Source organism: Dermacentor silvarum, chromosome 8, assembly GCF_013339745.2.
Source record: "Dermacentor silvarum isolate Dsil-2018 chromosome 8, BIME_Dsil_1.4, whole genome shotgun sequence".
NCBI lineage: Eukaryota > Metazoa > Arthropoda > Arachnida > Ixodida > Ixodidae > Dermacentor > Dermacentor silvarum.
In genome coordinates this window covers 105,216,136-105,242,868 of record NC_051161.1, presented here as the reverse complement: position 1 = coordinate 105,242,868, position 26,733 = coordinate 105,216,136, and the positions used below count along the sequence as shown (strand labels likewise).

General features: G+C 47.7%; 1 protein-coding gene across 8 annotated transcripts in view; it reads right to left on the bottom strand.

The window, feature by feature from the left end:
- LOC119461604 (solute carrier family 35 member F2-like) overlaps positions 1-26,733 on the bottom strand; it is a 438,758-nt gene that overhangs the window by 23,123 nt on the left and 388,902 nt on the right. For 2 of the 8 annotated variants that reach the window (XM_049655162.1, XM_049655166.1), the window contains exon 3: positions 2,515-2,624. The exons of the other annotated variants lie outside the window; for them this stretch is intronic. In XM_049655162.1, the coding sequence (XP_049511119.1) occupies positions 2,515-2,624 (110 nt within the window). The remainder of the gene's footprint in view (positions 1-2,514; positions 2,625-26,733) is intronic. 8 annotated transcript variants of the gene reach the window in all.

Sequence of the window (26,733 nt, the reverse complement as noted above, 5' to 3'; positions counted from 1 at the left end):
GGGCTGAAGAGTGGCTGGATAAGTGGCTGTAGCGGTCCATCGTAGCTGTCCATCGTGAAAACGCTTCGATACCTAGACCGCTATTGTGAGGGCTTCGTCGAAGCTCAGCTTGGCTTCCTCTCTAATTGCGTCTAGGAAAAGATCAATTGAATGACCTTACTAACCCTCACCCTCAATTTCTCAGGAAGCCTTAACCCTCTTAACTTCCTTTACCCATGGCTGGCTCACTGGCTGTGCGACTTCAACTGATCGACTACTATAGAGCAATATTTTCGTCATCATGCTTCAGGCAAGTCCGTCGATTCACTAGACTTCGCGTCAGGCGAACACTTTAAACATCCCAAACTGTTTCAACGTGGTCAAGTGACAGATTGTAATCTTGTGGCTGAGCTTATTTCAACACTCTGTCCGTCTAAATGTGCCAAGGCCTTTGACCGCACTCTCGCTTTGGCTAGCCCGCAACGTGCATTCGACGACGTCGCGACGCACGTCCACCACAAGCTGATCTGAAAAACTACACTGTTGCACGCGTGCAGACGATGGGCCTGCCTTCACTGGCACAGGGACCACCAAAGTCCGAATATCATGGTGTAGTTCTTTTCATTTCCCGGTGCTATTACGTTATTACAATATATTTCCCATGCTTCCAAAGTTTCGTGAAGAAAATAAGTTTTTTTTTTTCATTACCTTTTTTTTTCATGACTTATTCAAGAGCGCGTAAATTTTACGTATCCCCTGCCAGGTCTTCTCACCGTGCGTCGCGTCACGCGATGACAGTGCCAGCGCTAAACTTTTCCGACCTTTCTTTCGCAACGGCCAAACTCTGGCCCTCCGGGCAAGATATTGAATAAACGTTTTTGTTCACTTTGTAGGCAGCCTTCTCTTCTACTATGCACCGAGCTTTAACGTTATCCAGCTGACAACACGGGAAAAACAAGCAAACAGATCGATAAAAAAAAAAGATATCAAGGTTGAGGCAACTGAGTTTGTTTCTCACTTCGGATAAACTTTACTTTCAGGCCCCGACCTGAGAGGCTACTTGCACGATTTGGCAGAGCACTATCGCGTCAGCCATATTTCACAGCATTTTCTAAACTCGGGGCTCTTTTTTCGCTGATCGCTTGCACACACTTAATAGGCTGCTTTTCGCTGCAGGAACATTTTTTGTTGTTGTTGTTGTTGCTTGATACGCTCCCCTGCGGCCACGTTCGGGTGGAACTTCTTTAGCGATAAAAAGGAAGAGTTTCCAGAACCCACGCACTGTGAGAGTCTATGTTCATGCGCAGCATTTGCATCCACAATGAATGTAAACGAATGTTCATCTAATGTTTATTGCGTAGCTACCCAGTCATGAGGTGTCTGTGTCAGATATGGCAGAATGGTAAGCGTTGATGTATTCGACAGGCGTTAATTTATGTGGCAGCACTTGAAGTACTACATGTTTGCTCCTTTGAAACGTCCTTTAATAATGTGTTGGCATGTTTAGGTTATGAACATGGCAAGATATTGACATGCACTGGTCGATGGTACCGTGCGCCCAGGCCATGGCGCAGTAAGATGAGTCAGTCTATGGAGACTGAAGTAGGACACGTAGATCTTCGAACTGCGAAATCTCTTCGCCAACTGATGATAAATGACACTCCTTGTGCGCGCGGTGTAGAATTGTGTACGAATTTGCGAGGTTGAGTGCTAGCGTCGCCTTCGTGAAAGGACGAGATATTTGTTTGATCGGTTCGAGATGTCGATGTCCTCGAAGCAGAAAGAGAACGCGTTCTTTCTCATCTTACTTGCAACTCTCGTGATGCGACGCCATTTCGCATCATCCCGACGACGTCTACTCAATTCAATCTCTTTCGCTGTCAGCGCTCGCTTAGGTATAGCATTACAGCAATTTTAAATGCCACATTTTTGACGTTGCCAGTAGAGAAAACGAGGTGCTGTTCCCAAGGGTGTGAGACACGTGTTATCATTGCCTTTTTTGTGAACTGAACCGTGAATCAAGACGTGGTACACTGAGCTTCGCTCCTGTGTATTTAGCTCTCACTTTCTACCGCCACCACTCTTCCCTGCGGAATGTGTGAATAGGACAACAAAATGTCATACGTGACGCCACGTGAATGCACCCCCTAGTCAATCATTTGCCCGGAAAAAAAGGAGTAAGCCAGCCGCGACATCATTATTTTTACAGCACCTATAATTTAAATGCCTTAGTTAATTGTTTCACGGTAAAGAAAGAGTAAAGTGCGTTCTGGCAAGCTGCTAGAATCTGTCCAAACACGAAAACTCAAGCGAGAAATTCGTGACGTCACACTTACGTACAGGTGCCAAATTATCGGCACGAAAGGCGGGAACGAGATGTTTTCTCTTGGATTTAATAACTAGTTAGCAAGCCTCTTTCGCGATATAAATGAAAAGTAAGTCCAAAAAGAACAATTCACTGGTTTAAACGGATAACACGTGACGCTTTAGCGTTACTGTATCAAACTGAGCACCGAGCAGCATTGTTGTGCTCACCCGTGGGGATCTGTAGGTTGTGCTGCGACTGCAGGATTTGGCTGGTGACTCCCGTGCCGCAGAGGAGGCCCGACAGAACTTGGCCGAGCAACAGCGCCTTCCACACCTCCCTGCAGAACAGAGGGCAAAAAAATAGAGCCACAAGTTGCAGAGGAGTGCGTGTCAGGGGACGCGCGTAAATGCGCTAAAAAAAGTGACACAAAGGTCAACAGAAAGACAACAGGACGTGCAATCAGCCGCCCGATGATGCACTGGCAAAGTGAAGGCTAAAGAAAAAAAATGCGACAGAATTCATCTCCCGATGACTGACGATGGTGATGCGAATAGCATTCGAGCAATGTAGCGACAGACCGTATTCCTAAATAATGTTTACTTAACGCATGTAGTGGTGAGATCGAGACTTACGTTCATTCGGCTATATGCCACATACTCCGATACCGTCCCACTTTGCTATGGCACTCGCTTGCCAAAGTCACGCATGAGCATGGCGACATGACGACGACTGTATGACACCGACGCAGTGACGACGACGGCGTAACAATGGCATAATGACATTGAGATGACGACGAGTGTATGATGACAATGGCGCAACGATGACTGTATCACGAAACCTGTATGACGACGTTGACGTGACGACGATGGCAGGAGGAGAGTCGGATGGCGGAACTGACTTGACGACGTTTGCACGACCACGACGGCACAACGACGGTCTGACAACGGATGCATGATCGCGGCTGAATGATTACAGTATGCTTACGATAGAATTACGACGAAAGATTGACGTCGATGGAAAGACGAAGGCGATTTGACGACGACGGCATAACCACGATGGGATTGACCTTACTGAAGTGATGACAATGATACGACGAGATCGTGACGTCAACGGCATTACAATGACTTTGATGACGACGGCATGACGAGTGTCGGATGACAAAGCTGGTATGACGACTGGGTAGGAGTGGAAGCCGGTCGGTCGGTGGATGGATGGAGCAGGCACCAAACGAAGGTGAAAAACTATCGCTTACACTTGGCGTTTTGGCCCCTAAACGGAAGCCTTCTTCACAATGAGCTTGCTTACTTTTCAGACTTTGGTACACGCAGTACAATACATATATAACAGCAAGAGTTCCGCAGATAATGCACCTCTACAGCAGCTTGCCCTGCCCCACAAGATTAAATAACCAAGACGCATCAAAAGGCGACGGTACATCAAAATTCATGTACAAAAGTTACTGAAAACACACAATATAAACAGACAATAGTCGCCCGCTTCGACTAAAAACCACGAAAAAGACATATATTTAACAAAACTAGCCCATCAAACACTTCATCTGCGACATAAAACCTCTTGATAAAGCATGTAGCCGTGCCTCTACTGAAATCTGTTTATTACGCTTGGAACACAGTACTGCAGCAGTTGAAAATCACAAGTTGTGTACCTAACTGGAGAACATATATACCGATGGTTCTTACTGCCTTATTAGACGAGGGACCGCATTACGCTAGCTTTTCGACTTCACGCGTACCTGTCGTTTCGGGTGATGTTTACAATACTGTTACGAACACATTGAAACGGCGCAAGTCTGGCCTGCACATTTTTCGTATGGTACTTTAACGTTCGCAAAAACTAAATTATCTTTCCCATCAAGTTACACTGCTTCATGAGACACAGCTCAATACTTTCAGACTTTTGGCGGCTTCAAAGCAGCGTGCAACCCTAGCAGGCTCCTAACGACGGTGCTGCAAATTGCTGAAAGTATTGAAGCAACAAAGTGTTGAAAGCAAGCGACTCAAGATTTTTGCCAGGCGTGTCGTACCAAGAAAGCTAATTGATTCATTTATTACGGTATTAAAAATGCAACACGTATTCGTCGCCGACTTCTCCACAATGTTTGCTTTTTTGTATGAATAAACAAGATTATAGTGTTCACTGAACCATTACAGCGATTAAGCAGATGACTATTCCACACGAGGTACTCGTGCACAGCAATAAACAACAAAAATGTCTACACTCCATAAAAGAAAATGGCGCAACACACATAGTCTGATATTGACAGGTGTACATGTTTACCGTTCACCGGTGACCGCTTTTCACCGACTAACAAATGCTAAACGTTATCGCTAGGCACAGGACGCGCCTGCATGTTTCCCAAATTTCTCGAACGTTATCGATGCTTCTATCCGTTGTCTGTTGTCCCTCACCGACGCTTACGTAATCTGATAGTATGACCGACGCGAATGGTCTAGAACTTTCTGGAAGATACGCGGGCACCAGGGAATAATCTGGAACCTTCGATGACTCATGTATAAAAGCCGACGCGTTTCGCCGCTGATCAGATTTTCGACGATTGCCGACTGTCTTCGCCGCTATCGTTGTGCTTCGAGTGTAACGTGCTTTTGTGGGCACAGGTTCACCCAATAAAGAATCAGTTTCGTCATACCCAGTTTTACGACTGTTTACTTCAGCGTCACTACTACGTGACATCTGGTGGAGGTGCTTTTATGTCCTTGTACAGAAAGCTTCAGAAAGTTGACACTCGATCGGTTCTGCTCATAAGCAGTTTAAGCACAGCTGTGCTGCCAAAGGTCGTAAACCCTCGAACCACCGCGCGGCATCTGGTGACCCGATTATTCGGATAGCTAAGTCAGGGCTTTCCAAGATGAAATCATTGTCAGCATGCGCAGAGTGTAGCTTGTCAAGCCTCCGCATCTATCACGAAAATGGGTCTTCCTTTAGCACGGCCGCATTACTGCGTTAAAGTTGCAGCTGCAGACACCGAATAATGGGAGTTTTTGTGTTTCGTAGCAGGGCTATGCTTTTCGCCAATGATTGGTAATCTTCAAGGCAAGAATAATAAACGAGTGCCCGTGGATTTCGAAAACGCGGTTCTCCTTTACAGGCGCCGCAATCTTATCCACATGTTTTTTTTATCATTATTATAATGCTCCAAATTATACGCAATTTCCAGGTTCGGTAGTGTGGAGTTATGATCAAGATTACAGTGCCGCTGCTGCTGAGCAACCGTGACAGGTTTGTGTAATGAATGAATTCTGGGGTTCTAAGTGCCAAAACCACGATTCGATTATGAGGCACGCCGTAGTGGGGGACTCCGTATTAATTTTGACCACCAGGGGATCTTTAGCGTGCCCCCAACATCCACAACACGGGAGTTTTTGCCATTTCACCCCCATCTAAAAGCGGCCGCCACCGCGGCCGGGATTCGAACCCGCGACCTCGTGCTTAGCAACGCAACTTCGTAGCCGCTAAACAACCGCGGCACGCCAGGTATGTGTAAGAGCGCTACCACTGCATTCACTCGGTTTATCTTGCAAAAGTGATGAAAACAAGGCAGATCTAGGGAGCCTACATGCAACGCCGTTGCATGTAGGCTTCCTAGGCAGATCAAGCATTGGGCGTTGAAGCGCGCGCAACTGGCCGACAGCTCTCACAACTTTTTTTGCTGTTGTTCTCGTCATCGTTATTGTTTAATAACCGCGACAGAACGTAAAGTTCGGCTACTGACAAGCCCAGTATCTCAAAATCCTAGCCAAAACAAAAAAAAAAAACGACAGAACTAAACGAGAGAATAATAGCGATGGTACATGCGCATCGGGAACGCACCACTGAGGCGAGCTCTCGAGCACGTATAGCGCTAGCCCTGCAGACGGGAAGCCCTATACGAATCGAACGAGTGTTCCAGCAAAGTCATTATTGAGCAACAAGTTCAGTGAACTGCGCATTTCTATCAACACAAAAAAAAAGGGGGGGGGGGGGGGGCAGGGGGGGTCATTACTTCCGCCTAATCCCCGAACATCGTACGAAAGCCACAGTAATGAAGGCGTAGCGCGAGGCCAGCCGAGATTGAAGGGAGATTACAAAACGCATCTCAAAGAATTCCGACAGTTGCGTCGGGCCGACCGAGAAAAGTACCTGCGGGTAAGTGCAAAAACAAATTCTCCTCTGTTCTCTGGCAATCACAGCCCACTCACTCTACCCGACACAGCCATTCAAACAAAAAGAAACAACTGCGAAAAATCTCGGCGGATCCCGCGCCCAAGTCCGGTGGTAGAGGGGCGAAAGAGACAAAGAAATAAGTGACGCACCCGCCGCTTCGGCAGCGCATTTGTCGGATTTCGTGATTTCCCGCGACAAGAGACTAGCTTCTCAGTCACTGTTTCCTCTATTTGTTAAATTTTTGTTTCACCTTTCACTCCTTGACCTCATTTTCTCCGCGCAAGAGACAGAGAAAAAGGCGAGAAATGAAATAAAATCAAAATAAGAAGAAGCACAGCGCGCTCAGCTTTGCGAGCGCTCTAATCTACTCCACCCGGGCTCCGGTCGGGTCTCTAGACTCGGCGGCGCGAGCGACGGAGCGAGCAGGCAGCGTTCGGACGGGCGTGGAATCTCCATTTCAAATGAACACACAGCCGTCTATTCATTGCGTTCATTTCTTTGTGCGAGCGCGAAGCGCTGTCTGATTACTGTGTTCCGCTCACTCAGCGTGCAATTCGTGGAGTGCTTGTTGAGTGGAACAGGGTGGGGGAGAAAAACGAATGAACAAATAAGCGCGCAGTTCAAACCGCACGAGAAGCAAAGGAAGAGAAGGCAGAGAATAGACTCCCATATTCGGGTCAGCGGCGATGAGGCGAGGTGGGCCAGAAGAAACTTAGCCATAAGGTAATAATATTAGGGTAATATAAGTACGGGGCCAAAACGAAATCAGCATTCAGGGAGCTGCAGTTGCCAAAGGACATCCGCGACTTGTCCTTGAAGAACGCTCCAGAAGCCTGACGAAGTCGCATAATACGGAATGCAGGATTCATTGTGGATCACGAGAGAAAAACAGCGCGAAAAACTGGTCGAGAAAGTAAAGGCAGGGCTACGCGCTGTCCTCTTTCTCGTCCCGTTTTTCGTGTGGTTTTTCCGTCATGAAGCCGCACCAATAAGCTCAAGTTCAGATAATCTTGCAGTATTTTGAATGTTAGCGGAAGAGCGGCCACCAAACATCCCACAGCCGGCTCTGTCCTCAACGCAATCTTTCTAGCATTCCCCAAACCACTCTGGAACGACCACTCAAAGGTAGCCATGAATTTTCGTTGCGCACTTCCTTCTTTTGTGCCTTCGCCTGCAGGTTGGCGCTCGCAGTGATAAAAGCACGAACACTGCCACGACCGAAGAGCATGAGAGAAATATTTATTATGAGAGAAATGTTGAGGGGCTGGCTTGAACTACTGTGCTCTAACCTGTCAATCAGCAGCAATGATGCCTGCGAGTGAGGTCTAGCGAGAAAGGATCTCGTAACGAAGTCTCCGTTTCCACTCTATTTGGCGTCCTGTGGTGCATCGTCGAATAAACTATTACAGTGACCGGAAGCGCGGAACACTGACTTTACAGTAGTGCAGCAGGATCGACATTTTGAGCTAATCGGCAGCGATTCATTTTTGAGGGTCTGTCCCTCGACTTCTGTGCGCTGCTCTAATCAAGCGTGTCACAATAGTCGGCAACTTTAGTGGCAGGCGAACTCCCACACAGAGGCACCAGCAAGAGAGTCATCCTAGAGTGAGAAGCAAAGAAAAAGAAGCAAATTAATACTACAAAATAACCTTTAGCACGTGCTGCCCAAGAAGGATGAAAAAACAACCGGAAATTTACTAACAGGTGAGCTCTAGAATGTTAAGCGTGAGCACAATGCGCACGTATAACTGCTGGTGTCGACGTGTCTTCGACCAGCCGATCGCGTAGATTCATAGGGACGCTTACGCCCATTTTCAGCCCTTTAGCGTGTGCGCTGATGACGGTTTCCTAGTTAAGAAAGTACTTTTATTATAGCGAAGCTCAAAGACAGCTAACGTCCCTAAAACCCTGTTAAAAGACGACGTGGCGGGCGGCTTATCAGGAGCCAAATACAGTGTGACCAAACGACACAGGCCACAACGTTGGCGTCTTCTCACGTCCATCTTCGTACTTCTGTTCGCGCTGTAGTTTCATGTCAGTATGAGTCAACGCACTTGAATCACCAGTCCTGAGTAAACGGCTGAACAGCCGATCAGAGTTGGTGCGGTCTTCCTCTCACTTAAGAGCACTTTCCTTTATCTCTTTCTAACTTCTTTTCCTCTTATTTTTTATGTCGTTTACTTTTTTATTGCCTTTGCCTCTTCACTCTAGTGCAAAGTGGCCAGTCGGAGCTCACTCACATGGTTACCGTCCCTTGATTTACCCAATCACGAAGCGAAAATCATGACAGAAAGAATAAAATGAAAGCCACAATTGCGAAAGAAGCTGCGCAACTTCCACTGCGACGGACAGAGACTGAACAGGACATCGGGTGCACCAGTGAGCGGTTGTATCTTTGCCGCTTCTGCCTGTCCTCCACATCTTTAACGAGACACGAGTGACGCCCGCATGAGCTACAGGGTGCAGAAGCTAGATGGCAGCACTTTTCACATCATTTTCTTTGTTCTTTCACCGTTGCGTGCGCCCCCTTTCTCTTAGTTTCTCGGTTACCGTTACTTTTTAGGCTTGTGTCGCAAGAGCAATGCCAGGCCGGAGATGCTCCACGTCATTCCCTTTCTGCTCTGTCATGCTGAACCCCCCTCTCCTTTTTTTTCTTTTTTTTTTCTGGCGCTGTAACAAGGGCGGAGGAGGTGCATGTCGCGGCTATAACATTGGAGGATATATATTGAGGAGGCAGCAGCTATAAACCCGAGGTGGGCGTCCCGGGTGGTTGGATGGAGGGCGAAGTTGAGACTAAAAGCTCGGTGTTGCAGCGTCTTCCGATATCTTGCTGGCCGCTGTCACTGCCTCAACTCTCTCCACGAAGGCCGGCCATCCCCTCAGCCGGTTTCGCTAACCAATGCTTCCCCACTGCCGGCCAAACGGCGCGCTTAGCAATCTGCCTTTGATTGTTTCAGTTCTGCAGAGTTATTACCGGGGCAACGGCTGTGACAAAGCGGCCCATGGAGTCAACCTGAATACACCTTGTACATGATCTTCTTTTCCTGTCGTCGTCGTCGTCGTCGTCGTTGTCGTTGTCGTTGTTGTTGTTGTTTGACAGTTATTAAAGCGAAACCTTCTTTGGCTCTTCCCCGGGGTTTCAAGTGTTCGTCATTTCTTCGGCGAATGTATTTATGGATGTATATAGACAACTTTGGGCCACTGGCATTCGCCGTCGCTTCTTGGCTGGACCTTCTTTTCCTGTCGTCGTCGTCGTCGTCGTCGTTGTCGTTGTCGTTGTTGTTGTTGTTTGACAGTTATTAAAGCGAAACCTTCTTTGGCTCTTCCCCGGGGTTTCAAGTGTTCGTCATTTCTTCGGCGAATGTATTTATGGATGTATATAGACAAATATGTATAGGCCTCGTTATCATGACGTAGAGTGTGTCGTGTTGTGATTTGGCAACGGTAGTCTTCTCCTTGAGCGTCAAGATGTAAAATAAACATATACGGAACGCCTCATAAATGAGAGACAAACGACCTACTCAGACAACCAGTGCGCTGCTCTCATTTCATTAGCATGCGCACCCACGTACGCGCGAACATGAATAAACTTATGCAGAAACATTGTATAGACGCTCAAGGAGAACACTGCCGTCGCCAAATCACAACACGACACATTCTCCGCCATGGTAATGAGGCCTATACATATTTACAGATGTGTCCAGCGAGAAAGCGACAACGAATGCACGTGACCAAAGTTCTCTATATACTTCCAAAAATGTATTGGGTGAAGAAGTGCCAAACTTGAAACCCCAGGGAAGGGCCAAAGAAAGCTTCACACACTGCAGATTCTAATGTGCTCGTTGAATGCGTGTATTTGTTAAACATGTTTTAGTCAGTTAACATATTGTAGGCACCTAAAGACGCATCAGGCGCTTCTGATACAATGCGGTAATATTGTAGAGCTCACGAGACCGAATAATCAAACCGGTAAGCAACCTGCTTTCCGTTCACTGTACAACAATAGCTTTCTTTCTTTAAAGGCTGGCTGATTGGGCTGGTTGGTACTTAATAATTTTTATTGCAAGGGCGTAAAACGAGCAGAGCTAGTAAGGCTTGGTTACTTCACGCTATTGTTCATCTGGCCTTCTTGCATGCATTGCTTTCTGCCAACCTGTATATATCCCACAGCATATCACGATAAACCTCAGTTAGAAGCAGAGTTCAACCTTTTCTCGTGTTGTACCGTTTTTACGGTTTGGCGCTATGCGGCCTTGCAACTAACATAATGATACTGCTTTCAAATAAGCCCGTGGGGACTATCGGAAAGTTTGCGACCTTGATCACTGACTGTTATCGGCTATCTTCAAACACAATCTAACCGAAATAAAAACAATACAAAAATAAACATGCTTGCAGATCCTACGCGCACGTTGGGACCTCTGTGAAGCGAAGCTTTCGCGAAGCCATTAATGAAATGCTATAGCCGGCCTATTTCAGTCGTGTGTATTTGGCGTAAAGGAAACTTGCGGTCGCATAGGATTTCCTGTTACGTGCACCCATATTACGCAATGGGACACATCTTATATTGGCTAAAGTTTTTTTTTTTCTGTAGTTTTTTAGCGTTTATTTCACATGTACGGGCTGCTTCTTGGCCGATCCCCAAGTGTGAGCATGTGCCAAGGTATGGAAATTATAATCATCATTAACCAACACAGCAACACAGCAAAGACCTATAGTTTGCGTTGGCTCTATATGTAAGACACACTTTTTGGTCAATACCCCATTGTAGGAATGTGCCATTTAGTGTGTAAACTACCAAGAACATCAACACGTATAGCTACCATCCGAAAGAGCTAGTTGATTGTGGCACAAGAGACGTATACATGCGATTTTGACCTAATGGACAAACACATACAAAAGTTGACCATTGGACCGCAATCAGATGTATACTGACTTGCAGAAACCTGGCAAGAAAGAAAGAAAAACAGATTGTGGCCTAATGGTTAGAGCATTGGGCTGCTCCGCTGGGGGGCCGCCGAGGTTGGAACACCACCGCCGGGCGAACATCATTTTTTTTTTAATGCGTAAGCATTTCTATGCCTACCCTGCGAGGAAACCTGTCCGTCCATCAAGTAAGACGAATGCAAAGCTCATACTCCCTTACACAATGGCTCATACCCCAGTAAGCAATGACTCATATCCCCGTAAGCCAACAAAAAATGCAATGGCTCATACCCATGTAAGGCAGAGGCTACAAGCGCTCAGCAAAGTGAAGCGAACAATGCATACATTCACTGAAATCCCCCATACAACAAAATAGAGCAGCACACGTTTCGACTGCATACCTCCCCCCCCCCCCCCCCCTAAAAAGTTGGAGTGGTGGTTTTGCAACAGCTTCGCTGGACATCCAGGTTGATAAGGACCGGTAAGAGTTCAAAAGGGTTGGATCATGATATAGAAGGTTGATAACGACCGATGAAAGTTGACAAGGGTTTATACTGGTCGGAACAAGTTTCATAACATTGATAATGACAGCGGGCTGCGTGGAGATGCGCAAGTGGCGCAATGCTTACGCATACTCAGATAACTCCCAGAGAAGGTTCTGCGTGATTTCTTTCTTTCATATTTTTTTTATGGTCCGAAGAAGTTTACTCGGCGAGAGCCCGACCAGCGAATGAGCAACCGTTCTAGATAAAACCATGGGATGGCAGGCAAGGAAAACTTCGGTGCAAAAGAGAACGACTAGCATCAACCACGCCAATTATCGCAACCGTTTCATTCCGCTCTAGAAGTGCGGAATCTCTCAGGTTACCGAAAGCAGCAACGATCTTCCAAAACTTCCCGCGATAGTATAAGCATAAGTATTTTCCTGTGGCACATTATTTTCGAATCCGATTAGCTTCATTAACGCTGCATAGAATTATAGAGGCAAGCGCTCAGCGCCAACATGCGGGGGAAGCACGAAGCTGACAAAAAAATTGGCAAGATACGTAAGCACGCTATACAAAAACTTACTAACTGTGGCTGTTCATCATGCGCACGAATAAAAAAAAATATTAAGAAAAGCGGGACCCCATTCAAATATGGCATACAAAAAGAATAAAAGGAGAGAGAAAGAGAAATATCAGGCTGTGGTGGTGGTGGTCAGGATGCAAATAAAAGGAGCGGAACTACACCGAAACGACCGTCCCCTCTCTGTGCACGCTGTACGCGAGTATAGGGCGCCTGCACCTCTTCCGACGTCCTTCCGATTCGCTTCGTTATAAAGTATAATGAACGGCCGCTAAGGCAGTTAGCCCGGAAAGTGTTCGGCAGCAACAAGAGCGGTTGCGGTTCGGCGCACAATGATCGCCCAGGCAGACTCCCGCTTCCAAGAGGGCGGCGGGTAAAAAAGACAAAGTTAGCCTCCTACGTGGTCGATCGCCGAATCGCAGCATAATATACGGCGCTACTCGAATGCGTCTCAACCACCGAATCGACAGGGCGACTGCTTTTATCTCGGAGGAGACATTGGCTTCTAAGCAAACTTGCGCCGAATATAGAAAAGAAAGAAAGACGTTCAGCCAACTGGAGCGATATACAAGTAATGTAAACGCAAAGCCACAAGCCTGTTTAATAGGTACAGTAAGAGTTAGGTAATATATTAGCTATACTTCTGTGCGACTAAACGAACCAAGGGAGATAACAGTATGCAATTCTTAAGGAGCTATCGGTACCGATAACAAAAATACAGCCGGTCAAAGCCTTCCTGCACAAAAAAAATATGCCTCAGTGACTCTCCAACGGGTAGGGACTTGCTTTGATACCGACGCCCATGTCCTTGTCCATACCTGCGACTAACCTTCCCCAGTTCGTCGATAGGCTTCGCTGAAAGTGATCTGATGCCTTTTCAGAACGAGCTTCGGCAACGCAATGTCACCGCAATATTGTTCCGATGGTATGTGCAGCAGCTACTTTAAAGTTGCGTGGAAGTATCTCGCATATTGTGGGAAGGCACCGAAAGCAAATGTTAAGTTAAGCTAAACTAAACCATCGGTGAATCCAAACAAAACGAGTCACATGCGTTGAGCAGAGAGCATGCGTAAGAGATAAAATTATGCATCAGAGAAAACGCCTCACCGCTGTGAGAGTGCGGAACCAAACTTTGCCCCCGTACTTCCAACTGGCTAGAACATATATCTACGGCTGAGTAGTCAAATAATAATAAGAACGGCAGATAATAGCCCTTTCGGAAATCACGGATAATGAGGCTTTTTCACTCATCGCATTTTTCAAAAGCAGGAGAGCACTGATATTACTTCAACACAAGACTCTCGGCAGTACATTCAAGGCATGCAAGGACGTTACTTACTATTCGCTAAAGTATCTAGAATAATGAACGCCATCTCAACTTGCTGTCGTTCTTAGCAATCTCCGAACATAAGCCTTCATAACGTGATGGTGATCAAGATGTGCCGTAAGGTTATTGGTAAAAGCTTAGTCATCTATATTTGTTACTCATTGTGCACTATGATTTATCCTGCAAGTATTGTCCGTCCTTTCGAGTAATCCAGTTCTAGCATTATAATCGTGCAATCTGCCACAACATCACAACCAATTTCGTTGCAGAGGCGCTCGACTGTATACCGCGATGACCACCGTTCAGGTCACCATGATTGCGTAAAAACATGACAGCACCCAGACCAGCCCAGACAGCCCGCTTAGATTACAATTTGTTCTTGCCACTTGCTGTAGGCGTCCATGACAGCAAAAACAAAACAAGAAATAGTGGAATTCGCCTTCGCTTCGTCCCATCTCACTATCAGTATATTAGCAATTTTTATTGTAATCATTGAGATCAGCTGTTTATTATGACACCGCTACCTGAGAAATGGCACCGAGTTGGGAAACATATTGATTTTCATCGAGCAGATGGCGCCACAGAATTTTAGAGTTCGTGATGTATTAGCGATGCGGAGTGCGTAAAAGCCTGATTATTCACTGCATTCGGCACTCTATCACGACGCGACGACAGTATATGTTAAAGCATTCACCTACTGGCACGTCTACCGTGGTTCTGCGGTGATGCGACGCATGCGGAGAAGGCCACGCGTGTCGCGTATCACTGTAACCGTATCACATGTCACGCAAAGCTAACGCGACATTCGACAGGCGTTGCGGGCTTCCGCAGTGGCTGGCTGTGTTTCGTGTCGGGACGCGATGTCGGCGGCGGAGTTTGCCCCGAAGGTATACGCGGGGATCGGTTAGCACGCCTCCAAAGAAGGAGGCGTTCGATCGGCGACGTTTGCACAGCCATCTCGAAGCGTCGGCATTCGTCCCAGACACACACAGACAAAACACAGAAAGCACACGCACTGGTTGTCACAGTGGTTCAGCCTCGTCTGGTGGTCACATGTTCACCGACGAACAAATATATCACACAAAAACACAATTGTGACGTGCACTCGCTTTGCCACGTAGCTCGGGCATACAGGGGAACAGCTGCCACTGCGAACTACGAAAAACACAATTCCTTAGTAACTGCGGCAGTCTGGTTTAAGTTTGGATACTGAAGAGACTGCTATCCGAAAAGAGTAGCTAAAAAAAGAAAAAAAAGAGAACGAGAGAACAATAGAAACATTACGAAACATTATAGGCGCTCATAATGGCTTAGAGCGACACGCACTACATACACACTGCAAACATGCTAGCATTATCGCATAATGTTGCAAATACATACAAATCATACGTAATCCAGACCTAGTGCCGCGCAGAATTTGTGCAGTGTCAGCGCATGACCTCTGACTTGCGGAGAAGGCCTTGATCCGAGCCCCGGCTAGGTGTTTAAAGCCATATTGTAGTTGTTGCTGTGCCTTCAAAACACGGCACGCACCCACAATGGAGGTTGGGCCAAGAATCGCGTAGTAGTACGTTCAGTTATTAGCTAATAATAAAGCAGTTAATAAAATTGTGTGACTGCGAATTGAAGAATTTCGTGTTTTGAGCAGCAAGACCAGATAAATGGACGGTGACGTTTAAAATAAAAGCATATAAATATTGATTTCATAGTTTACAATGGAATGAATTTAGAATAGTCAGAATAGAAATAGTATAAGTAACGGAGTAATTAGCATCGTATGCATTTTGGTGCTTCGATGAAGGCACTCACTGCATCAAACACGTCCCTGTGACTAAAAAACCAGTACCGTGGCTCCGAAAGAGAGTAATACTTCAGCGCTTAAGTTCAAACAAAGTTTAACAAGCGGCGCTTCAAGAAGTCTTTGTAATATAAACCGACGACAGAGTAAAAGATAATGATCAATAGTTTCTGTTTCTATTCTCTGGGGTAAATGGCATAGTGGCGATACCACCAGATCAGACCTGTGTAAGTATAGGTTTAGTGGGTGAAATAATCCGCAGGCTGGTCCTTGGGATCATCTCCCCGCCATCTACGAATTTGGAAGAGAAACCGGCATTGTCAGTATGATTTGACGGTTGCTTTTTTGTTCTGCACCCCTTCCACCCTTAAGCCTATGAGCTATACTGTGTTGAAATAAAATGGTTAATTCATGAATTCATACCGAGCACGTAAAATGATTATTCATTCATACCGAGCAATTCAAAGACTGCAGCGAATCGAGGAGTTATGCATATACTGGAGCCCATAACGATGACACAAAAGGGACATTAACATGTCAAGCGTCTCTGTATAAAATACCGCTTTCGCTTAGCTTGTTCAGATTCAGCGCACGCTCTGCGTCATTATCGTCGTTTCTATGCTGCCTTGCACTGATTTGCTATAACAACAAAAAAATGAAGCAGATCTCACGCAGTGTGGGAATCAATATTACGCGAAGCATTTCGCTAGTATCTGATTGCCAGCATAGTTTGGAATTGCGCAAAGCTTTACGAGGTGAATGAACACGCTTGTGTTAGACGAACAGCTATGTGTCCGATGCGAGCACGTGTGAGACTGCAGCAGCAAGACGGCGTTGACGAGGATAGTGTGACGCCTATGTCATGGTTTCCACTCCGACCGTTCGACGGGAGCTTAAGACATGTCGATTGTTGGGTTATGCATAGGTGCTGGAGGAGCGTAGGATAGAGCAAGACGGATTGCTAAGTCATCAGCTGCCACGTGTTGTAAGATCGTACGCACAAGCGGAGAGAAAATAATGCGCGACCTCCGGGCGCGTTCCAACCTGCACTCTTGCGCCCTTTAACGAAGCAAGCGCTTTCTGTTGGGACTTAGGATCGCGCATGTACGGCCTTGTCATCCTCGACAGGTTAGATTAAACGGGTTAGCAGAGTGATGTCATTTGCCGTCGTAGTCGGTGGCAGCTGGCTGTAAAGGCAGAGACTGAAAAGAAAATGAGCGCTGTCGCTAAACACGTCACCAACACCGCACGCGTTCGGTGCGAATGCGGGCAAAACGCCGCCGCCGTCGACAACAGTTCTGCGCGTTGTTTGTGTGACCGCACTCAACCGCTGTCAAAACGCTGGCGTGAGCAAGCGCGCCAGCGCCAGCGAGCGAAGGTTCATGCGGTCTATCGCTTCAACGGAAACTGAGCGGCGAAAACACAGCGCATACAAAGGTAGGAGCCGTGTTGCAGATCGCTTTCAAGTTACGGTGCGCGCGACCGCCCGGCGCCGCGCAAAGTACAAGTTCCCCGCAGAGCAGAAGCCGCAACCCCTCCCTCCCGCGCTGCTTTCCCACTGTCCTCCTTTCGCGTAGGAGACTGAGTCGCCAGTTCCCCTTGCGCCCGGTTGCAAGATACGCACTTGGTGCCGCAGCTAAACGTCGCCTTCCCTTCCTCCCTTCCTCCCTCCCGTCCCCCCACGCCATTTCGCGCGACGAAAGTGGCGTTTGCTTTCCGCCGTGCGTTAGCTCCTCGTGAAAGCGCGTCCCTCGCGCGCTTTCACTCGCACATACAGCATAAGGCCAATGAGTCTTTTTCTACACCGGATGCGACCATCGATCGGCTTCGCTACAAAAAGAAAGTAAAAGGGAAAAAAAGTACATATGAGGGACTTGGGGGAGCGAGACGTCAGATGTTAGTAACCACGCCTAGAAACATCAAGCGACAGCGCTCACTTTCTTTTCAGTCTCTCCCTTTACAGCCAGCCGCCACCGACAACGACTGCACGTGACGTCACTCTACTAACCCATTAAAGCTAACCTGCCTTTGACGAAGGTAGGTTCTCCTATCGAAACGTTGGCCAGCTTTTCTGACGCACTTTATCCTGTTTATAACCGTTATACCACACTGTTCTACTCTATCTGTCTGCACCCCTTGATTTTAGAAGTATAAAGAAGCTAATCACCAAGTTAGGGTTGCAATCTGCGCCGTAGAAAAAAAGTTGTCGCAGTTTCACCCGAAAGGCGAAGCATCAATTGCGATAGCAACTTAGTAGAGAGCTATACGGAGTAAGGATAGCAGTTTTATCCGCTGTACAAACTTGGACATGCAGCAGCACCGGCAACACACAGCACTGTTGTCGACGCCGTCGGCGTTTTGCCCGCGTTCCCACAAGATGCGTGCGGCGTTGGTGACTGTTGCCGGAGCCTCTGATAGAAATAGGCACTTGGTGCCGCAGCTAAACGTCGCCTCCCTTCCCTGCCCCCCCCCCCCCCCCCCACGGCCTTTCGTGCGTCAGAAGAAGGCGCGTTTCCTCTACATATATGGTGATTGTAAAGGAGGAAAGAGACGCCTACTTCTGCAGCCCTTAAGGGAGCACGGCACAGAACGCGCGTTTGTTCTCCGCCGTGCGTTCACTCCCCGTGAAAGCGCGCGTCCCTCGCGCCCTTTCACTCGCACATACAGCGTTCGGTGGCGCTGAGCCGTGCTCCCTCAAGGGCTGCAGAAGATAGCGCCAACCTTTCCCTTTCCCTCAAGAACCACTTACCACCGCGCGGCGACGATTTCATCTCCATTGACGTCATACGGAACCTCACGGCGACGGCAACGGCGACGGCGACGCCGACGGCAGAAATCTGCTTTGGAGTGTCCATATAATTGCTATCGCAATAATAAGAAAAGTTGTCGCAGTTTCCCCTGAAAGGCAAAGCATCAATTGCGATAGCAAATTTGTAGAGAGCTATACGGAGTAATGATAGTAGGTTTATCAGATGTATAAACTTGGGCATGCAGCAGCACCGGCAACACGCAGAACTCTTGTCGACGCTCTCGGCGTTTTGCCCGCGTTCGCACAAAATGCGTGCGGCGTTGGTGACTGTTGCCGGAGCCTCTGATATAAATAGGCACTTGGTGCCGCAGCTAAACGTCGCCTCCCTTCCCTCCCCCTCCCCCCCCCCCCCCACAGCCTTTCGTGCGTCAGAAGAAGGCGCGTTTGCTCTACATATATGGTGATGGTAAAGGAGGAAAGAGACGCCTACTTCTGCACCCTTAAGGGAGCACGGCACAGAACGCGCGTTTGTTCTCCGCCGTGTATTCACTCCCCGTGAAAGCGCGCGTCCCTCGCGCCCTTTCACTCGCACATACAGCGTTCGGCGGCGCGCGGCGACGATTTCATCTCCATTGACGTCATACGGGACCTCACGGCGACAGCGACGGCGACGGCGACGCCGACGGCAGAAATCTGTTTTGGAGTGTCCATATAATTGCTATCGCAATAAAAATGAATTCGCTTCTCGTGACGGTGCCGCGTGCTCGCCGTCGAGAGTGCCCCTGATCGAAACCGAACATGGAGTGAATGCCCGCGTTAGAAAGATTGTTTTCGTGCATTTTAATCACAGAAGACCTTCCATCGAGAATACAGCAGACCGCAAAGTAGAAACTAAAGAAGAAAGTCATAATTCTGGCTGCGGCTTTCTTGTTAGTGAGCGCAGACAAGGGCGCCGGACAGCTCTAAAGATGAAAAAAAGAAGAGACGAAGCAATTACTGCAGAGCAGTTTCGAATTCAAGAGGAAGTTTGAAGCTAAGGAGCTAGACACATTGATTAGTTCTTTTTGGTCTCAAAATAAAATAGCATGTTCTACAATCTTCGAGACCATTTTTCTCATTTTGCACTTTTAGGCCGAACAAAACCCTTATAAAAACTGATTTTCGAACTGCTTCCCCAAAACCTACTTTCAGAGTAGATTCTGGGCTGAAATTTTGTCAGCAACAAGATGGGGTACTTTTTTATATTTCTAAACTGTATTAACAAAAAATACATTACGTATAATGACAACAACAAAAATTGAACTTAGCCTCAAAGTGATGACATTGCTACAGACATGCCCGCAACTGGCTTTATGCTGTACCTAGAAAGTGTCTAACAAAAACAATCATTGTGTCTTCATTATTTTTGAAATGATAGTTTTCTTAAGTTAACAAACTTAATTGGTTTGTATGACAGCCCTAACCTCTTTACTATTGGATCTGTAATAATGACATTTCGAATATGTATGTAAAGCAAGAACATACATAAACATATAAATATGGAAGAGCGCATCCTCACTTATCCAATAGCGCTAATGCTTCGGTTATATATATTTAAAGCTATCTAAAAAATATGCAATCGCGCGAAATTATTTTACACCACTACATCTATTAAAGTTACGCGTTTTGATGCATTCGTGTGTTTGTGTACGTCAATATGAGCTTTCCAGTCATTTCAAGTCACAAGGTATCAGGAACACAGCTTAAGATACCTCAAGCCACTGCAATCCAAGCCAGTATCAGGGTGAGCCGCCTACGTGCTGTCAAGAGCTAGGCCTTCACGCTCCGATATTGACAACCAATCTTAAGACGACCACCAGTATAACGCTCGAACTCTGTTGTCGAGGTGAAATGAAGGCTAGCGAAAGCCTACAAAACCTTGCAGACACCGACCATTATCATCAATGCGAGGACAGCATAATTATTTGGGTGAACGCTCGAACAGAAAACGGAGCTCTCTGAACTAGAAATTAGAAGTAGGGTAAACTGAGCAAGTTGACAAGTGTTCATGTTTAAATCTTTTCAGCGCATAATTGCAATCTGACAGAAGCGAGACCTCACGACATAGCGTTCGTGTCGTGCGGTCTTGCTGCTCGTGAAGGTGGCAAACGGGTAGAAACCGCTATCCGTTCAGTCTGAAGCGAAGAAGGCACGTGCCGTCTTCTCGAACGATGGTGCACTTGCCTTTCCATTCTGCTACCTGCCATCTGCGGAAACCTAAAGACAAACAAACATCGCTTCCGCAGTAAAACCACACCAACGCATCCGTCTTGCCTCCCACCGATTAGTAAGGGGGAGGGGGGGGGGGGGGGCGACACAGCCAGAACCAGAGTAAAGATGGCGTAAATAAAAAAAACAGCACAGAACCGAGAGAGGAGTAAATGACGGCGTCGTTTTCGCATACTCTACATGGCGAGTGATCCATCACATGGTGCGACGTCGATTGCCACATTTTTTTTTTTTCTGCGTCCCGAAATGCCTCCCACTTTCACAGCTGCGTACTGCCTCCCGTCTCTGTCTCTCTGCTGGACGCTTTTCGCCGGCGGCGCGCACGTCTACAACCGACACTCACTGCTATATACAGCTTCTGCTGCTACTGGTGATGATGAAACGTCACACATTTCTCGCATTTGCCGTTCGCTCCAGAAGCATCGGTTTCGCAATCGCAACACGAGAACTCAGAGCACCTTCTACTTTTTTTTTCTCCACATTCTAAGCGACATCTTCTCTCTTGAGGAGAGTAAAAGTCGCGTATACGTTGCGTGAAGCTGAAACCCTTGCTTGCGATAAAACTACCGTCTTTACATTCCTTTCTTGTTTCTTTTTTGTCACTGAATCCGTCGAAAGCAAGATCCGAGCTCCTCCGTCAGTAGGTAGAAGAAAACACGGGTCAACAGGCCCTCAATCTCTGGAAACCCGCCAGGAGCTTTTTAATGCTCCGGTTCTAAAAAAAAAGTAAGAGAAAGCTAGATGAGGTCGAACGAAAGCCCGAAGGAACTGCGTCTGCCACACATATGCGCACATGTATGTGTGTACGAAGATGAACTGAAGGTGGCGCAAACGGGATGACATCGGGAGCGGGTCGTAAATAACCCTGAGATACAGAAGACCGCTCAATCCTGGAAAGGCACGAAATGCCTCTCTCGTCTTCGCTATTGGGGCAGAGATCTTCGCGAGTGCCGAAGAGATAGCGGTATAGACTGCAGTAAGAGGCGCGAATCTCAAGCTGCCGTCGTTAGAGATGAGCACTGTGGAGGGCCATCCGGTTTCCGCAGGCCTGCAACTCCATAGGTGTAGAGCGCAAAAGCAAAAATGGTAAGTCAAAATCGAAAAAAAAAATAAAGAACAAGGAAAAGAGAGAGGGCGCCAAAGAGAAACGAACTGAGGGAACATAACTTCTTCTTCTTTCTTTTTTTTTCCTCGTTATCTGGATGCATTCTTGGTTCCCGGGCGAGAGATTATTGGAGCCAGATATTGGAGCACGAGACGCGCTATGGCACGCACACATTATATTGCGGCAGCACATATAGCCTCCCGAAGCACCGGACCCGAATGAATAGACGGCAGTTTTGGATGAGCGCAGCACGTGAAGAGAGTGAGGTAATCGTCCGTATAAGGCGGCGGCAGTGCTGGACGGCTTTCTTCTGCGCTTTCGGAGAAGACGTCGCGGTCATGCAGCCGGGCAGATTACACCAGCCCACGTTCCTTCGAGTCGGTATGCGGAGCATCCCTTCTCGCCTCAATCCAGGCTGATGCAATGTGCCATTAGGGAGCCTTGATATGCGCACACACGCTCAAGCGCTGCGGCGTACGTGTGAAGGCTTCCTACGTGGCATCGATGAGGAGTCCACCTGGCGGAAAGCGAACCAACTAAACCCACAGGGTCTCGCACCATGAAGATTGGTTGGCCCGTTGATTCGAAGGGAACTGGCTCGACGTAGTGCGAGGGACAGGATCTCCACATTCTATCTCTTTTTCGTGTTCACCGCATGAGCGCATGTGGCGCGCGATATTTCAAACACTCCACTTTCGCAATGCCATGTATACGCACGGCACTTCGACCAGTACGCCCAACTTCAAGACGAAACCTGAGGTTAAGCTAGATTCTGGTATTAAAATTTATCAGCAGGAAATACGTCAGCATTACATCTATCAACTGCTTAGTAAACAAAAAGAAAAAAACGAGTGAAAGACGAAGGACGGGTATGCCACGCCAATCTGGAGTTATCCATGCCTCGGTTCCACAGCGAAATTTGAGAATTTCGGACCGTGATTCCCTCTGCTGACCAAAAGCTTTTTTTTTTCTTTCTTTCTTTACCAGCAAAGTATAATGCAAGCAACGTTTTGGCATAGAGTAAGCTTACCAGACCGCATCGCCGATCGGCTGAAGTTCGCGATAACTTACGCACAAACAAAAATGTTTCTCACTTACATAAGCTGACGCACGTCACGCCAACACGTCCGTTCCAGCATCTCACCCCTACTCGTCTCCGAAGAGTTCTCACGCTCGCTTACCTCTCAGCTCACGTTACCGCGCTGCGCCGCTCGCGGCGGTGTCCCATACACAAAGCGCAGCTCTGACACCACGTGACTCGGTTGTATCGGCAAGCCGACGCGCCCGACAAGTTCTGAATCCTTCGCTCTCTTTCTTGGCTTTAGGGTGTCACCTGTCAAGGCGTCGTGAACGGAGACGGGGCGTGCCAATGTTACGATGCGCAGCGCTTATTTTTTCACTTCGGGCAAGCACAGGTACTGTATCTTTGCATGGGCACCTTACAGCCACACTGCGACGCTTCTTCAGCGTACCTGTACTACGCAGGAAAATTTAATCAGCGAATACGCCGAGAATGTCGCATGACTAACAGAGCGTGCTATAATATCAGCTCCAAACAGCGGGTTCCGCCCGGTATCTTACAGCTCTCTTGTTGGTGGTGCTTTGGTTGTCGGCTGTACTTAATGTTGGTGCGGTGTTGGCGTGAGCTAGCTGGTTAGGTTGCATGCTTGAAAAACAAAAACAGCGCAGAGGGCACGTACGAGTGTGCAGACTACACCATGGCGCCTGTGCCGTCGGCTCACTCGTGCGCGTCCTTTCGAGTTGTTCTCCAAACTTTTTTTTTTTCAACATCATTACATGTAGTCACTGCTGTCCTTTACTCGTTTAAGCAAGCGCTCCTTCTGCCCATTAGGGTGGCAGTTTCTAGCTTGTCTGATACTTTTATTTATGTGTCACTAATCACGATAATATTATACGTTATTATCAATCAAGCGTTGATATTCGAGCGCGCGAACGTGTAAGCTTGCGTGTGCAGGTACTTACTGGAGCCAATTGGAAAGCCCAGTGCGGTCATTCCGGTTCGCCAGCTATCGCGCTAGCATGATGACAATTCCCGTGTCGTAGACATAAGCGCCTTTCAGCATCGAGATTCGCCGTTCTAGATCAGCGAGATGTGCTTCGGAAATAGAAATGCGCTGCCGCGTTAAGCGGAGGCCACGGCGCCGAATAGCCGAACCCCTTCATTTTTCACAATGCCGCTAAACTCTTCTTGTACCTGGTTTCATTTGCATTTTGGCGAGTTTGCCTGAGAAGTCAACCTACCTGTTACAAGTGCGTCAACTCGATTCGCCCCGGCCCCCTCTCGCGCTCCGCCCTGTTAGCACTTATGCCAACGCGGCGATCGAATACTGGCCCGACATACCAACTTGACCAGACTCTATCGAATGCATGTAAGCAGATGGCTTGTTACCAGAAAGAAGCGTTGTCAAACGCAAAACTTTAAAATCTTCAAGCTGAATATGCCCGTGTTATTCGTAACTCGTACTAAATAAGTTCATCCTATAAGAAAAAAAAACGCCGTTTTACTCGAATGAAACCTGCATTCGACGCACACAAAGATAACTACAAAACGCAGCAGCCATGGGCGGAAGCTCCCCCCCCCCCAAAAAAAAAAAAAAAAAAACGGCACTAGAAGGCACAAAAGGCGGGGGAGTTCATTATGAAAGGCATTTTCATGGACAAGTAATACAAGACAACACTCCCAGCGAACTGGGCGAATCCCATCAAAACGGAACTGGCTTTCGTCTCACCTACTCGCCGCCTCCCCACTTCTCTTATCATGTGTTGCGCCCCCCCCCCCCCCCCCCTTTATCGACACGCGCCTAATTGTATTAGGCAGGCCCCAACAGCTTAGAGGAGCGAAGAGGAAGTCCGAAAGGTAAGGGAATGATGCACTTAAGATGACCAGGGCCGGGTGTAAGAACGGGATCCTCTATTTCTTGCTATTACACAGCATCAAAGAAACACCGACAGCAGCCATGAAAATAGGTAAACAAACAGGCCAGTGCGACAGCTACAATAAGTACAAATAGCTAAATAAGCAAATTTCTAAACCAAACCACCAAAGGATGGTCAAATGATGTGCGAGTCCTTTTGTACAGCGTGGTCACCTGTGAAGGGGCCCAACACGCACCAGCTCGCCAATACATGGCGCGCCGGTGCGTGCGCACGCCGAGAAACGCGTCGTGCGGCAACCGGGCTCTTCTCTCGCCCTTCTTTCTGAACACGCCACGCCATCTAGTGGCGCTGCCGAGAAGTCCGCGCGCAGCCTCTGAGACGCGAAGCGCGGCGCGCCGCTGCGTGCGAACGCTGAGGATTGTTCCCTTGCTTGCCGCACACTTACGTCGCATACACAGCGACCCAAGTTGACATCAAACAGGTTTACTGAAGACCGGCACAGACCGATTGGTGCATACCCTGTTATGCAAGTCGCTGCCAGAGCTTAAGTGAAGAGCGGTACACAAACAGTCCCTAATCTACCGTGGCCCATGTCGGCGGGAAATAGGTTCGTTGAAGAGCGGCGCCTATGTACACATTTCCACATACTCGGTGGCTCAAGCGAGTCCCAGGGTTGGTTTCGATACCTGTTCCCTCAGCACAGCATCCCGATGGTCAACCCATTCGACCGTAGATTGCACAGTGACCCAGGTTGGCGGGAAAACTGTTAGATACAAACATGGATAGATACATAGTTAGCCCCCGGAAAGTCCGTCAAGTACCCTTAGCATACTAACGCATTAACCAACTTGCCATCTGTAATTAACAGATTAGCTGTACGGCCTGATACTGCTGGAACTGTATTCGTGAGCCTTCCGTTAAAAGGCAGTTGGTGTCGCCGTGAAGTGCCTGCGGCTCCTGATGCGCGGGTATCTTGAAGTGACGATTTCTTTGTGTAGTCGGATGGGCTTTGATGCTGTGGTTTGACTATACAGAGTAGAAGAGAATGTGAAGAGCAGGTTCGGGTGATGAGGGAGCGTCATGAAGAGGAGAATGCACTCAGCCATCCGCCATCACGGCGGAGTGAACTACTGTGCGCACTTTGCACACGCAAAAAAGAACACGCTGTTTGCAATTATGCACCGAGTGCGTTTTATTTTTCAACTTGACATGATACTTTAATACACAAGCCATACTTAGTGCAAGCCAGCAACATACACTGCGCGCGGTCGTCGATTGCAGTGCATTGTGACTCCATACAAGGTCACCCATGTACACGGATGGATGGATGCTATGAGCATCCTCTTTGGAACGGGGCAGTGGGGTGCGCCACCAAGCTCTTCTTATTATATTACCTAATGTCCTACCTATCTTTAAAAAAGGAAAAAAAATTCTCATCACCAAATTTTCTGAACACCTATTGGGAACTTGTTTTTGCACGCCTCCATTTGTCCTTTCCATACTTTTCTTCCACCAAACTTCCAATCGCACCTTACTAATCTCTATTGCGGACATGTTTGCTTTCCCCCTGCTCTCACTAAACCCAAGGGGTTCAGGAGGCCAGAGGCTGAATCGACCGCTGGGCAGATATCCCCCGCATCCTAATAAAACATACTCCATCGTCTCCCAAGCTTTACCGAAGCAACCACATGATTATTCTTCCTTGTTGTATCTCGCTTTGTAAGTGAGTGTTCTAAGGTATCCTTATCTGGCCTCAAAAAGTAAAGAGCTTCCCTTTGAGTTGTCATAAACTGTTTCTTTCATGATTTTGTTGTTGTTGTTTTTTTTGTTGTTGTTGTTAAGTAGTTACTTGCAGCCATTCCCTTTTTCATTACCGCCACCATTGCCGCACATCCATGAAGCAGATGGCGCCATCTGGTTTCAGTTGTAGAAAATGCCCGCCGCCAAGCGCCTACACCAAGTGAACTTGCCTTGCGTGAAACGGCGAGGTAAGTTGCAGACCACTTAAAATTATACCACTTCTAAGGAAACGTTGCGGCGTATGGGACCCGGAAGCTGCCGAATGATCCTGCCTATTCTCGACGTCCCTGCACGTTCGATCTGCCTGACCAAGCGCAACACGACA